The sequence below is a fragment of the Octodon degus genome, unplaced genomic scaffold (assembly GCF_000260255.1).
Source record: "Octodon degus isolate 3935 unplaced genomic scaffold, OctDeg1.0 scaffold00220, whole genome shotgun sequence".
NCBI classification, from domain to species: Eukaryota; Metazoa; Chordata; class Mammalia; order Rodentia; family Octodontidae; genus Octodon; species Octodon degus.
Genome location: NW_004524796.1, coordinates 1,814,187 through 1,828,987, shown reverse-complemented (window position 1 = coordinate 1,828,987; position 14,801 = coordinate 1,814,187). Strand labels below are relative to the sequence as shown.

The following is a 14,801-nucleotide window of genomic DNA, read 5'->3' as shown; positions in this document are numbered from 1 at the left end:
CTATATTCCTGGCCCTGATCTACATTTCTAAGAGAGGTGTTATGAGTGTCCTTGCTCACCCAGATATAAAATGACTTGAAAGAGTCCTGTCCCTACCCCCAGAGTGTGCTGAGACAGTGATTGAGACTGGATGTGGTGTCGCGTGCCTGTAATCCCAGTGCTTGGTCAGCTGAAAACAGGAGGATCATTACTTGTCTGATCTTTGTAATGAGACCCTGTAGACCCTTTACTAAATACACAAAAAAAATTAAAAAATGAATGACTGGAAAGAGCTTAGCAAGTTGACATTTAAGCCAAAACAAGGATATTTTAGATTGGTTGTGTTATCTATCCATAATATAGATTTCTTTTTATTCACAAGCATGAGTAGATACCCAATAGGTTCATTCTTTCATTTATTCTTACTTTTTTTAGAATATTTTGCTTATTTGGTATAGGATCTTCCTACACATCTCAGACTAGTAGTGATCCCCTACTTCATCCTCCCCAGCACTGGGAATACAGGCGTGCACTACCACATCCAGTTTCGGTGGCCCCTTGGCACGGGGCTGGCACAGCATGTGCTACTGGGCAATGAATTTAGGTTCTTGCACTTGCCATACAGGTGCTTAGACTACTGAGCTATCTCTGTAGCCCATATATTCTAATTTAAACATTCGAAAAATAATTAGCACATACCTGCTATGTGTCCATTGGTGGCTGTTTTATTCATTTACCTAGTATTGAGATAGTTTTATAATTAAATCTTAAACTCCCCTTCAATTATTCTTTTCCCAGTGAGTGATGTGTTGCTTCTGAGAAGCAGGGGCATGTAATATTCTGAAGCAGATACCTAAAGCCTTTTGGCCACAGGAAGTGACACTTCTAAGCCATGTGTGTGTGACTGACCAGTCATCACTGACCCTTTACCCTTGGTTGTTGAGGGACTGTGAACCTTCCTGGGTTATCCAAAGATAGTCCTGCAGCACTCTGGCCAAAAGCCACACTTCCACATGCTTATTTATTTTATAGATCTACTAAGCTTTGAAACAGAGTACATTCCTAACCAATAACACACAAATGTTGCATCCCAAAGATTCCTCCACACTAAGATTCCATGAAATGACATGAGACCTAGAAAAAGTTAAAAAAAAGAAATGAGGATAATGACAGCATCTACTTGATAGTGTTATTGTGATGACAAAAACCAGAGGCAATGTGCAAAGCACTTGAAATGGAAATGGCTTAGTAAATGTCAGTCTTTCATGATCTTAGTGCCAGAGCTTCCAGGTCTCTAAAATGAGCAGGATGGGCCAGAGACTTACTAAGCAACCTTCTAACCCTGGTCTTCAGAGTTTCTTTACCACTCTCTTTAAAGATCATTCCTTCTGCAATCTATATCTTGAGTACTAAAGGTCATAGAAATACCCCAACATTCAGTACAGAGATTGGAGGGTGAGAAACAAACTATCTTATAGTTACTGGGTTATCTAGCAACTGACCACCTTATTAATCAACAAGTACTTATTTAGAAATAAACTGATTCACTAAACAGTCTAGCGAGAAGTTTACAAAACAAATCAAAGTAAATAGATCCAATCCAGTATCACTGAAGTTAAAATATATCCTTGTGAAATAATGACATTAAAAAAAAAAACAAAAAACAAACAAACTTCCGTTGGGCATGGTGGTGAACAGTAAGCTAGCACTCTGGGAGGCCGAGGCAAGAGGGTGAGGGTGAAAAGTTTGAGTCCAGCATGGGCAGTTCAGCAAATTAGCCAATTCCTCCCCTCAAAGGGGTGAGAAAGGACTGGAGAGGTATTTTACAGCAAAGGCCTGTGATTCAATCCCTAGTACCCCAAAACAACAAAATGACAAACTTTGAAGCTTCGTGTTACAGAATATTAGAAAATACTTCAAAAATAATACTGGATAAAATGTATAGAAAGATAGCACAATGAAGATAAGAAGTTCAAAAGGAGTTTAAGAGGTAAACTTGCATAATTTAATTGTAAAAACAAAACTCAAATGTTTCCAAAGTTGAGAAACCCTCCAAAGAATGCCTCTGCACATAGCTTAAAAGTATTTGTAACTGTACCATGGGATTCATAATCACAGAATGGAAAATAACTTGCTTCCTAAGATTAATGATGAATAAATTTTAAGTAGTGATATATGTTTAAAAGGAGCCATTTTGTTGACCGTGTAAAAAGGCATATTTCTTCATTCCTAAAATTCTGTTTTTCCTTTTTGTAAGCTGAAATTTATTAATTTTTGCTTTGCAGAAAACAATATATTTTCCCAGCCAAGGAATCCAAATCTACCATGATCCCCTTTGTTCCATTCCAGTCCTGGTGGCTTTGGTGCAAAAGGAAGAAAGTCCATGGGGTGAACTGGTTCTCCTGTGTTTCTCTCCACACCCTTCCTGAAACTCTGTTTCCTCATCCTCCACGAAGGCCTATTTCTTCTGTGATACAAAAAAAAAACAAAACACAAGTTAAAAAAAGAAAAGAAAAAAGAGCAGTGAAATGAAGAAACATATAATAGCTAGACACCTCTTGGTCAATAGCCTCCTAATGTTAGTGTAGGAGCTGAGGGTTAAAATCCACCTTTTTTCTCTCCTTCCAATACTTAGCCTTCAACAATCACAGTAGGCAAGGTCAGAGTCTCTAAGTGACACACATACACACAGGGCCTTGATCACTTCCCAGTCTTCTGAACTCCAACTTTGAGATTTCATGCCAGGAAGAACTGGCAGCCAGTTTATAGAAAGACCCTGGGAGCTGTCCAAGAAGTCTTTATCAAAAAGGGTCAAAAAGAGTGCGGCAAGCTGGAGCCAGCAGGAGGCAACGTGGGGTGTCCTTTGTGGGAATCCCCTTATCTCCTAGGAGCTCCAGTGTCCTGAGAAAAATGTGTGTGCTACTTTGACTGGGTTGCAAATGATGATGAGGTAGATTCCTAAGACATTGTATTTTCATGTTGATGTTTCTTTGCTTGGTCACAGGAGACAATGATCTGGCCCCGCAGCTAGCGGTTCTCTGTGGAAGAGATATTCCTGGGCCCATCCGGTCTACTGGAGAGTACATGTCCATCCACTTCTCCTCTGACTACAGTGTCACCAGGGCAGGCTTCAATGCATCTGTTCACAAGGGTAATATGTTCAGACAAATCTCCTCCTGTTTGGTCCTACCCTGCTCCCCTCCCCTCCCTGTCTTTTCCTCTCCTCTCTTCTTCTCTCTTTTCTTCCTCCCTCATACACTCAGCTCATTTTTCCACACCAGGATGCAGGTCGTAAGCCACAAGGCACAGAGCTCTGCTCTTCTCATTGCCATTCTGTGTCAAGTACTGAGTCCTGAGGCAAAGCACTGTGGCTAAGTTGTACAGAGGTTCTCTCGCCCTCAGTCTCTGAGTGGGGCCCTCCCCTCTGAATGTGCTTGGATGAACAATTTCTGAATTGTTCATCCTATGATGGATGAACAATTTATCCATCCTAGCTGAAGGCTGGAACTAGAAGAGAACGGATGTCCGTAAGACATCAAAGGAACAATAAGTCAGTTATTCTTCAGTACAAGAAGTAACCAGTAAACTCATTATGCAGGATATCTTCACGAATGCCTTGGTGGAAATCACCCATTTGAGAATTGGCAATAACAGTTTCTTGCTCTTGAGATGTGAATTTGATGAGTCAGAAAATGTGCGTAGCACATGGGGTCCACCTCATGGAGCATGTCGGAGCTTTCAAAACTTGACAACGTGTGAGGTCTACTAAGTTTAAATCTAAACTAGATCTAAATATACTGCAGAGTACTGAAAGACTTTCATGTATGAAAATATAATTTTCAGGTAGAGTCTCAATACATTAAAAATAGATCTAATAATTTTTACAGTTGCATATGACTTTTGTAAATTATAGAACAATTGAAGAAAAATTATCTTCTTCTGCCTCAAGGAAAGCAGAACACATAGTGGATTAGAAAATAGGTTTTTGGAATTAGATCTACAATAAATTTTCATCTTTTCAATTTAGCTATGAGTGTGAGCTCTCCCGTCTCACTGGCATAGTCCCTGACAGCTCACAGATTAACGCCAGCTCTCTCCAGCCTCTTTCCTGCATTGCAAGCCTCTCCTGTTACTCTCTAATACGTTTCTATGTACACATGTCAGCTATTTTCACATACAACATACATAATAACACATACATATGTATGTAGTGATAGAACCATTGTGACAAATATGTCCATATGCATGTGCATATATAGGTATCCATGTATGTATATGTTATACAAACATATACACATTCAACAGGTCTATGTCTAGAAAGCATTGCAAATTTCATATGTGAAGACTGAAATCTTGGTTCCTGCCTTCCTACTGTCACACACTTGCCCATTCCATACTCCATGATCTCAGTAAATGGAAAGTACACTCTTCTACTTATTGAAGCTAAATATCTTGACTGTATTCTTGCTCCTTTTCTTTTCCTCAATCCTGTGTCCTAACCATCCAAATCTCAATGGTTCCACCTCATAGTATCTCTAGGTTCTAACCACTTTTCTCCATTTTGCCTGTTTCCATTCTTGTCTGTGCCTCTGTACTTTGCTCTCAGACCAGGCAATCCTCTCCTTACTGGGGCTTCTGCTTCTGCTTTTCTCTGTCTTTGCTCCTGCATGTTCTAAGTACCATGGATTAAACATTTTACAATTTAAGTCAGATGATACCACTCTGATGCTCAAAGGCTCTGTGTCTTCCTCTTCTTACTCTGAATAAGGCCACTGCTTCCTGCAAGAACTAGTCATGCTGCCTTTTGACTCTCCCATCCTGTCTCATCTGTTCTGGCTTTCATAATGTACCTCTTCATATATCAAGCCTTTACTTTGCTTTCTGTGCTCTGATATGCTTTTCCAACAAGCTGATTCCTCATTTCATGGAAGTGGCTGCCTGACGTTACACAAATATATGACCTTCTCTAACCTCACCAGAAAATATAATGCTTTTTTCTTCATAATTCTCTTTTTTTATAGAGGATCTGTCACTATCTGACATTTTATATTTGTTTATTGTATGCTTTCCTCATATCTAAAGTAAGATTAATGAAAGTAATATCTGAAATCATAGCAATAACACCTTGGGTACCCAATAACGGATATTCTTTCAGTGACTATTCTGATAACTAGTTCCTATAGCTTGGTTCAATTTAGTCTCAATCCTCATTATTGCCTGCACTTTGCAAATCCCCAAGGAAAGCATAAAAACTCATAAAAATGTCAATATCATTTCAATAACCCACCCTTCTTTCTTCTTGGGAAGGTTGTGGTGGATACCTCCACGCGGACAGAGGGATCATCGCATCTCCCAAGTACCCACAGACCTACACTCCCAACCTCAACTGCTCCTGGCATGTCCTGGTCCAGCCTGGTTTGACCATCGCTGTCCATTTTGATCAGCCCTTCCAGATTCAAAGCACAGACTGGCTTTGCAACCAGGGGGACTATTTAGTGGTAGGTCTTACTTGCTGCTATTTCTAGTAGTATCTCTGCACTTGACTGAGAAAACAAGTGATGATTTTTTCTCTCTTGGATCTTTTTCACTCTCTATTTCACATGATAAAGAAGTTTACACAATGTTAACATGTCTTTGTAGCTAAAAAATGGACCAGATATCTACTCTCCACCTTTGGGAACCCAAGGAAGAAATGGTCGTTTCTGTGGCAGTCATCCCCCATCCACCCTGTTCACCTCAGATAATGAAATGTTTGTTCAGTTTATTTCTGATTACAGTAATGAAGGGCAAGGATTTAAGATCAGATATGAAGCAAAGAGTTTAGGTAAGTATTTCCGCTGGAAATTATATTTGCACTTTTTCTTAAATTATATGATTTTCTGTGATTAAGTGAATTTGGAAAAAATACATATAAATTTTTCTTTTCCAAACTAAAAGTAATAGCATTAAGAATAGCTCCTGAGCTGGACATAGTGGTGCCTGCCTATAACCTTAGCACTTGGAGGCTAAGGCAGGGGTATTGCCACAAGTTTGAGGCTAACCTGGGATACATGGAGTTTAAGGCTAGCCTGGACTACATAGTGAGACTCTATTTTAAAAAGCAAAGCAAAACAAAACAATTATTATTAAGCATTTACTCTGTAATTGATACATCAAATATCTCAGTGTGGTTACTATTTAAGGAAAGTATTATTTCTGTTTTACAGGTAGTAAAATGAAAGTGTAGACTTTTCCAAGTTGACTTTTTCTAGTAGTGATCAAAGTGAAATTCTTCATGCATATAGACTAAATTGATTTTATTGTGATGCCCACCATTCCTCAGACTTTTCCATCATAAATGTCTAATTGTTTTTAAGCCTAATGAGGGAAACATAGTAAGGCTTATGATTGTCTTATTTTATATACATCTGTGTGCTTCCTTTAAAATGAACTCAAATCTTCTGATTCTATTATTATTCATTTAATTATTCTATATTACAACAGTGTTCTTTATTTAACCACCTTTCCTTAATTATATGTAATCATCATTGTATTTGATTCTACTGTAATTATTGATCTTTGTGGCATTTTCTTTTTAATAAGCTTTAGCTGAATAGATAAATACACATAGATAGGATTACCAAGAGTGGTGTTAGTGGTTAGGCAACAGCAATAATAAATCATTGTTTGCCTTCCCTAGTTAGCTAATATAGATTTAGGTTGATTTTATGACTTTAATCCCAGATTATTGAATATATTTAAAGACACTTGTTAGTTTCAGTGGTACGGCACATTGTATTAATACATTTTACCAAATATGAGAATTTAAAATTATAGCATCATCTCTTCATTTTGGAAAAGGAAGAGAAGTACAAAGCTTCCACACACACACACACACACACACACACACACACACACACACAGAGAGAGAGAGAGAGAGAGAGATATCTACTAGCTTGAAGATGACAAGTAGTGTACTTCTGTCCCCTCCCAGTACATGCAGCTCTGGCACACAGTGGGGGCCTTAGCAGTTGTGCAGACACCAGCATCATTGCTCAACTCTGGGAGCTTCTCTTCCCTCCCCAGCTCCACACAGGCTAGGGGCTGGGGCACTAATGGGCTGGATTTCACTTGGTGCTGAGGCATTGTCAGGGTAATAGTACATTGCATCTAGTGAGTAACATCAATCAGCTCACCTTTTCCATCGCTGGTCATGATAGACTTAGTTAACATTTAGTGCTAATCCAGATACACTAAGGGTTTGTTGACAATGCCGCTTTTCCTGTTCCCTTGTATACCCTCTATATGTGGTTGTGGTCATTACTTTCTCTATACTTTTTTCAAACTTTTGACTGGTATTAATATCACATTTTAAAAATCCTTTGGTTTCAAACCTATCAGTGCACAACGCCAAACATTATGATCACTCGTCTTTCTTCCCGTTTACCAATCCAACCATTTGCCTAACTGTGACTAGCATTTGTCTCCTTGTCTGTACTTTTATGCCTGTTTCTCAGACTTGACCATATGTTCTTACATGAATAATTTTGACATCACATTCATCTGGTTTTGTATCATCTTTCTCAAGAGACATCTTTTCATTATGGTTGACTGAGACTTCTATGATCTTGTGCTAGAAATCTTTTATTTTGAACTGATTAGTTGATTTGTTAATTAATCTATCAATCACACATTCATAATGCCAGGCATGGTGGTGCAGGTCAGTAATGCTAGCCCTCTGGGAGGCTGAGGCAAGAGAATCACAAGTTTGAGCCCAGGATGATCAACTTAGTAACTTAGCAAGCAAGACCATGCTTCAAAATAAAAAATAGAAAAGGACTGGGATGTAGCTCAGTGGGAAAGCCTTAGGTTCAACCCCCAATACTACCAACAATTTTTTTAAATGTATTTGGTACAGGGCCTCACTACACAGTGGAACTTATAGTGATCCTCCTGTTTTCAACCTCCCCAGTGCTGGGATTACAGGCACGTGCCACCACCCCCAGTCTCAGTACCTGGCTCAGCATGCCCAAGGACAGGGATGACAAGGCATGTGGTGCTAGAGATCAAACCCCAGTCCCTGTGCTTGCCTAAACAGGTGCTTAGTCTGCTGAGCTGTCTTACTGGCCCTTACCAACAATTTTTATAAAATACTTCATAGTGTGTAAACTTCAAACTATCTTCTCTGTTGAGGGGTTCAAATCAGTAAGGATACAGATAACCCAATGGAAAATTACATGGTATAATGAGTTCTCTGTGTGGGAATGCATCAGGGTGCATGGAGAACTAGCTTTACATGTAGAAGCATCTATCAAAGAGATCAGAGCAAGCTCCCAAAAGAACCTCTGTTCATCTCTCCCACATGAATAGAGATTTTCCAATCAGTGAAGAAAGTATGTGACAATATGTAAAATCTCATCGTCCCAAGATAAAATAGATTCACCATTTTGAAAGGATTACTGCTATTGGAAAATAGAGTCAAGAGAAGTTAAATACATTGATGAGGTGGGCAGAAATCATCATGTTAAGAGCCATGAATCTCACCCTACAGAAAAAGAGCATTGACCAGAAAGTTATGGGAGACACTGAATAATTTTAACCTCAAACCAATCTGGTGTGACTGACTGAGAGGATCAGTGCAGCTGTATCTCTGAAGATACACTGGGGTGGGAAATACTAAAAAGAGAAAGAGTAATGATGAAAGAGTAATTCAGGAAAAATATTATTATATCCTAAACCAAAGCAATGGCAGAAGGAAGGCAGAAGAGAGGACACATTGAAAGATTCTTAATAGAGAATTGAGTAGATGTGGATGTCACATTACGTGGAAGGGCAGAGAAGGGATGGAGGAAACATAAACACGTGCTAGATTTCTTGTCATTTATCCGCAAACATTTACTCAGCCCTTTCTGTGTGATACACACTGAACTAGGTCCTAGGGATAAAGTACAAACAAACAAAAAATCCATTTTTGTGGAGCTTAATTTTAGGGCTAAAGCATAAATAATGAATAATTAAAATATATATCATAGGGTAAAGATTATTAAGGAGAAAAATAAGGTGGGGAAAATCACCAGCAGGGGAGGCAATATATGTCCAGTGGAAAGGTATGGAAGCTGTTGGAACATGAGCCTGGAGGCCAGGAGAGGAGCCTAGACCAAATCTATAGCTAAGGGAATACTCAACAGCCTGGTTGGGGTTTAAGTCATGAGGATATATGACATTAATCAAGAAATTACTAAGAGTGGGAAGATGAGAAATGTATAGAGAGATTCCCAGGAGTCTCCAACAATGTCAGGAAAGCCCAAGGGCCACAGGAGGAGGACACGAGCTTTGTGCATCATAAGCTAAGAGACACAAAAAGAAAGAAGACATGGTCAACCATGATACATGCTGTGGATTTAAAATAAGGATTGAGCAAAGGTTTTAGGGTGAATAATTGGAGACTACTGGAGGCCTAAAGAAGTGTGCTTGACAGTCTTGGAGAATGTAGGGTGAGTGGTGGGGAGAACAGCAGCACAGGAGAAGAGAAACTTTACAGAAAGACCCCTGAAGAGATAGAATGGTAGGAAACCTGACCCACAGATACCGAGGAATAACATGGAGGGGAGTGGAGGGGGCAGAGATGCAGGTGAGCTTATGTAGCTTAAACTGAATAAGGTGTTACCAGTTGGACAGCTTCTCGTGTGATTTAGCTCCTTTCTCAAGTAGAACTCCCTATAGTGTGCTGAGAAGCAAGAGGGAATGGGGAGAGCAAAAGGTTTAGTAATAAGGTTCACACAACTATTGTACTTCACATGGAGAGTAATGGGCAAATCACCTGGTGGAATTGAGTTTAGAGATCATATACTTTCAGTGGTGCCAGCTTCCTTGAATGATTTGATTGGAAAACAATAACAAAATTGATATTTTTCAAGGGAAACTTGGAGGGTAGACATGGATCTAGATTATATATATGTATTACAAGGTTTACAGGGTCTCACTGCACAGCTCAGACTCAGAGTGATCCTCCTGTTTTCAGCCTCCCAAGCATTGAGATTATAGGCAAGCACCACCATGCCCAGTCTCAATCCTGTCCCAGTGTGCCCTGGGGGCAGGAAAGTCATGGCATACTGGGAATCTAGGTTGTTAAAGGATATTAAAAGCATTTATAACTCAGGATGGCAGAGATGGGGTAATTAATTCTTGGTAATGGAAAAGTTCAGGAGGTGACCCTGAGTGGCTGAGTGACGGTGGAATTAGTGCTTGAACTAATTGCATAGGTTAATTTCTTGGACACTGTCAGCGATTTTACTCTAGCCTCATTTATTCGGTGAAATTGCCAAAGAGTGTTTACAGATGAAACAAAATTATTATTTTATATAATACTTAGGTCTTTTAGAAAAGTATAAAAATCTTCCTTATCTTCTTATAAAAAAGGCTGAAAAATACATTTACATTATCCATCTCTCGCTTCTCAAACTAAATCATAAATGAATATAATAAATAGATATCCACAGAGTTGTACAAATACTCATTTGCTTAGTTTTTATGTGAAGAACACAGCTCTGTCTCACTCCCCTGAAATGAGTAGCCAATGGCGGTTATAGCTGCTAGAGTACTTACAGATGCCTCCAACCAGTGGGTGTGCATTGGTGCCCCTGTGACGCTCTGATACACGTTCTGTGTACCGCACTGTACTGGATTTCAGGAAGAATGAAGTTTTCAGTAAGAATAAGTGGCTTGGCAAATTGAAAAGTGACCCACCTGATGGCTTCCTCAGTAGCAAATTCAGAATTTTTTGCTTAAAAAGAAAATGGAGGTAATTCTAGGTGAAAGAAAAGTGAAGCTGGAAATACCAACTGGTTAACTTTGAAGAAATGATCGTAGCACTTGACTGTGTCCTCCTTTCCCAGACGAGAGATTGACTTAGCTGTGCTTTTTTGGTAGCATGCGGGGGTAACATCTACCTCCACGGAGCTGATGCTGCTGGTTATGTCATCTCCCCCAACTACCCGAACAATTATCCACCGAATGCTGATTGTGTCTGGATTCTATCTGCTCCTCCGGGAAAGAGCATAAAGCTACAGTTTGAAGATCAGTTTGATATTGAAGTATCGCCCAAGTAGGTCACTTCCATTTTGATTTTTCTCTTATCCAAAGTCAGTAAATTTTCTGCCTGTCATGTCGAAGAACAATTTATTTCTTCTTTTAGGGAACCTGGGGACAAAAGGACAAGCTCACTGCCTCCATCCAGCCTGAAAATTTTGCCCAATAGCCACTCACTGTCTCATCAGCTGAGTGGGTTATGCACACTGGTATTATCCCTTGTGACCCTGGACACATCCTCTGAGAGACACGTTGGGTGGTGCCTTAGATTTATGTTATCTGTTCTTCCTCCCACAGGAAAAATATAGTGCCTCTGGAAGATGAGTATTTATTTTCCCAGCCTCATATGCAATGTCTTAGATGATAAAATACATGTTTAACAAATGACAATTTATATGATGTGTTACCAGGGGTCACCAGTGTCAGAAACAGCTCTAAAGCAAGTACAATTTCCCAGTCTCGATTTAATAAGGATCCTTAAAGAATTACAGCCCAGATGATATTTCTTACAATGCTGAGGACAACGGAAAACGCTAATCTTTAAAAACAAAATGGAACAAAAACCTTACATGAGTTTTCTCTTTCATTTAACGGAAATATGACTGCATCTGCATGAACGTATGAGCAATACAAAACCTAGAAATAAGAACTTGGCATTTATTTCTGAGCATGAGATATAATGCTGCTCTTCCTCTCCCTGCACATTAATTGGCTGGCTTGGTGTTCTCAGGAAACATTAGGTGAAGACTCGTCCTCTTTATGGACACAGACAACTCCAGCTGAGACTCCCCATTAGCCCTGGTCCCAGGGCTGCCAAGAAAGCACTATCTTTGTCCTGTGAAATGTATCAAATGATTGTGTGAGAGTACTGGCTTTGTGGAAATCCACAGGGATTAATTTGAAAATGGCTTTTATATTTGTAAAACTAATACAGAACATGGAAGGCCCTGTAGGACCTGTAAAACTCATCTTTTGAGCTACCAGTGCAAGACTGTGTTAGCATTAGAAAATATGCAGCACTTCAAGGTGCCATGAAGCTTCAACTGGCCCTGCCATAGTACCTTATGATACAAAGGGTGACTTAGTAGCACCCTTGAATAAAGTTGGTGAAATCTTCATCATCAAAATAAAAAAAAAATCAGCTTTATGAACATATCTGAGGGCTTTTTGTGTTCTTCTCTCCCCCACTTTAGCTGCACTTCCAGTTACCTTGAGTTGCGGGATGGAGGTGGCTCATGGGCACCAGTACTTTCCAAATTCTGTGGGATGTCATTGCCTGGTAGCCAGCTGTCCTCAGGAGAGCTTGTGTACTTGAGGTTCCGGTCTAACAATTCTACTCGTGCAGGATTCAAGGCCAAGTATTCTATAGGTAACAAGGTTTTAAAATATTAAATATGAGAATTGTGGTATAATAATATATTACAATTTTTAACATATGCATTTTTAAAATAATTCTTCTTATCAGCCTAATTTTGTAGTTTTTAAATTTTCACTTTACCTGCCTAATACTAAGAATTATTTTAATGATAGAAATAAATAAAAGGTGTAACTGTTTAAAGCTATAGTCACTTACCCACTTTAATTTCTTTTTTCCCTTTCATAAACACTATTTTTATTAAAGAGGATTTTATATATTTTCTTGAAATTGTTAAAATATCCTAGCTAAACAAATCCTGTTTCTTCCTCTTATGGAATATGCATTTAACTAAGGCGATAATGCTAGTTCATATTACAAACAACTATATTTATTGCTTGAATAATAGAGTAACAAATTGAACTCATCAATAATAGAGTTGAGCTTTTCTTTCTTCGAGGTCTTCAGTACCAAATCAGTCATCATAGTAAAAGCAAATATATTGCTTCAGTGTTTTGATTTTCTTATTTTAAAAATGAACAGTAAATACAAATATTAAAAATTCCCCTAATATGGGAAATTCAATTTAGTTTCTTATAATCTAGACATAATCTAAACAAATATTTAATTGACTAAAATGTCAGAAAGTCTAGCTATAATAATATTTAACCTATACCATTGGTCATGTTATATCCTGAGTCAATTGTATATAATTCAATTTAGTTATCACATACAGCTAACAAGAGATAATTGGAGGCTAATTTTCCAGACCCTGAGAAGCCTGTCAGTGTAGTACAATGTTTATTTGATTATTAACCTTGACATGACAGGCATCATTGACCCACTTCCAGCTGAGTTTGAACAGTCTTTAAAATCATACACCACTGAGCTTGTGTCAACCTACTAGATGATTCTTGAAATAAATACATCTTGCAACTAATAGTTCTCACATAGTAACCCAAGAGAATTAATGTGACACTATAGAATTTACCATTTAAAACTCATTTTCTCTTTCCTTTTATTGACTGAATTTGTATTATTTTTCTTTTCACCAACAGCATATTGAAAATAATAAAGAAAGCTCTTCCAAACAAGTTCTGAATTGTTAGAACTTCAATTCCTATTCTTGTGACACTCAAAGTTTTCAAATATTCTGATTTACTCTGAGAAAAGTCTGCAGTAGGACGTTGCCCTTCTTGTGTTTTGCAGCCCTGTGTGGAGGAACGGTGTCAGGCCTGAGCGGTGTCATTGAGAGCATTGGCCATCCCATGCTTCCATATCCAAATAATTTATTTTGTCAGTGGCAGCTCCAGGGTCTCCCACAACATTATCTCACCATCCATTTTGAAGACTTTAACCTTCAGAATTCCGCCAACTGTGAAAGAGACTTTGTGGAGATCTGGGAAAACCTTCCCGCTGGTCAGTGAAAAGTATCTGCTCTCTGCTGGGGGTTCTATGGTCGTGTGTACCTGTTCAGCATCTGAAGTTTCTTTATCTCCACGGAAGACAAAAGCATGTCTACTGTCTGTCTAGAAGCTCACAGTCACCAGGTCTGGGCAGTGCCATCAGTTCTCTCCCTGGATACTACAGCTTCTCAAGGGATGCCCCAGCCCCAGGTGTCATGTGTAGCTCTTCAGATCACACTGGAGAACACTGCACTGGTGGGGCATCCACCTTCTGCTGAGACCCCTCAGTGCCACATGCAGTTATTGGGGTCACTCTGATGAACAGGGAGAGGAATGGATGATGCACATCCCCTGGTAATAGGAAGCCCACACTTGTCACTCTTGTTGACTCAGCCAATTCCCTTAACCAATTAAGCAAGTCTTCCTCCTTGTGCTGAGACACTATTCTAATTGGTTGCAGTTTTTAAAACACAGCTTCATATATTTGAATATGTTGACTTTTTCATGGGTTTTGCCTTTTCTTGACAGAGGTTAGCATTTCTTCACAGGTGGGATTTTTGTCTTTTATTATTTTTGCTGTCAATATCTCAAGTAGAGTCAACCACCTGAATAGATTCTTTGATCTTCACAGGACATCTTTTGGGCAGATACTGTGGAAATGCCATTCCTCAAAGTATAGACACCTCTAGCAATACTGCCTCTGTCAGGTTTGTCACGGATGGCTCAATTATTGCCTCAGGGTTCAGGCTTCGGTTTGAATCCAGCCTGGGAGGTAAGTCTGCAAAACCCCATTATTGATCACCTTTGCACTATGGTGGGCAGTGAGGTTACAACAGTTTGGAAAACAAAACATAACCCTGACATCTTGGCTCTTAACATTAGTGGAGAGGGGGGATCTGAATCACCAGTCATACCAATGAGTGAAAACTGCCCACTGTGATAAACACTAAGAGAGAGAGAGAGAGAGAGAGAGAGAGAGAGAGAGAGAGAGAGAG

At 39.2% G+C, this 14,801-nt stretch overlaps 1 protein-coding gene across 1 annotated transcript in view; it reads left to right on the top strand.

Moving 5' to 3' along the window:
• The window catches only part of Cubn (cubilin), a 301,005-nt gene that overhangs the window by 201,607 nt on the left and 84,597 nt on the right, over positions 1 to 14,801 (top strand). Inside the window, exons 41-47 of the mRNA XM_023705447.1 lie at positions 2,984 to 3,130; positions 5,287 to 5,477; positions 5,620 to 5,803; positions 10,888 to 11,062; positions 12,240 to 12,415; positions 13,610 to 13,819; positions 14,438 to 14,578. Coding sequence (XP_023561215.1) covers positions 2,984 to 3,130; positions 5,287 to 5,477; positions 5,620 to 5,803; positions 10,888 to 11,062; positions 12,240 to 12,415; positions 13,610 to 13,819; positions 14,438 to 14,578 — 1,224 coding nt within the window. The remainder of the gene's footprint in view (positions 1 to 2,983; positions 3,131 to 5,286; positions 5,478 to 5,619; positions 5,804 to 10,887; positions 11,063 to 12,239; positions 12,416 to 13,609; positions 13,820 to 14,437; positions 14,579 to 14,801) is intronic.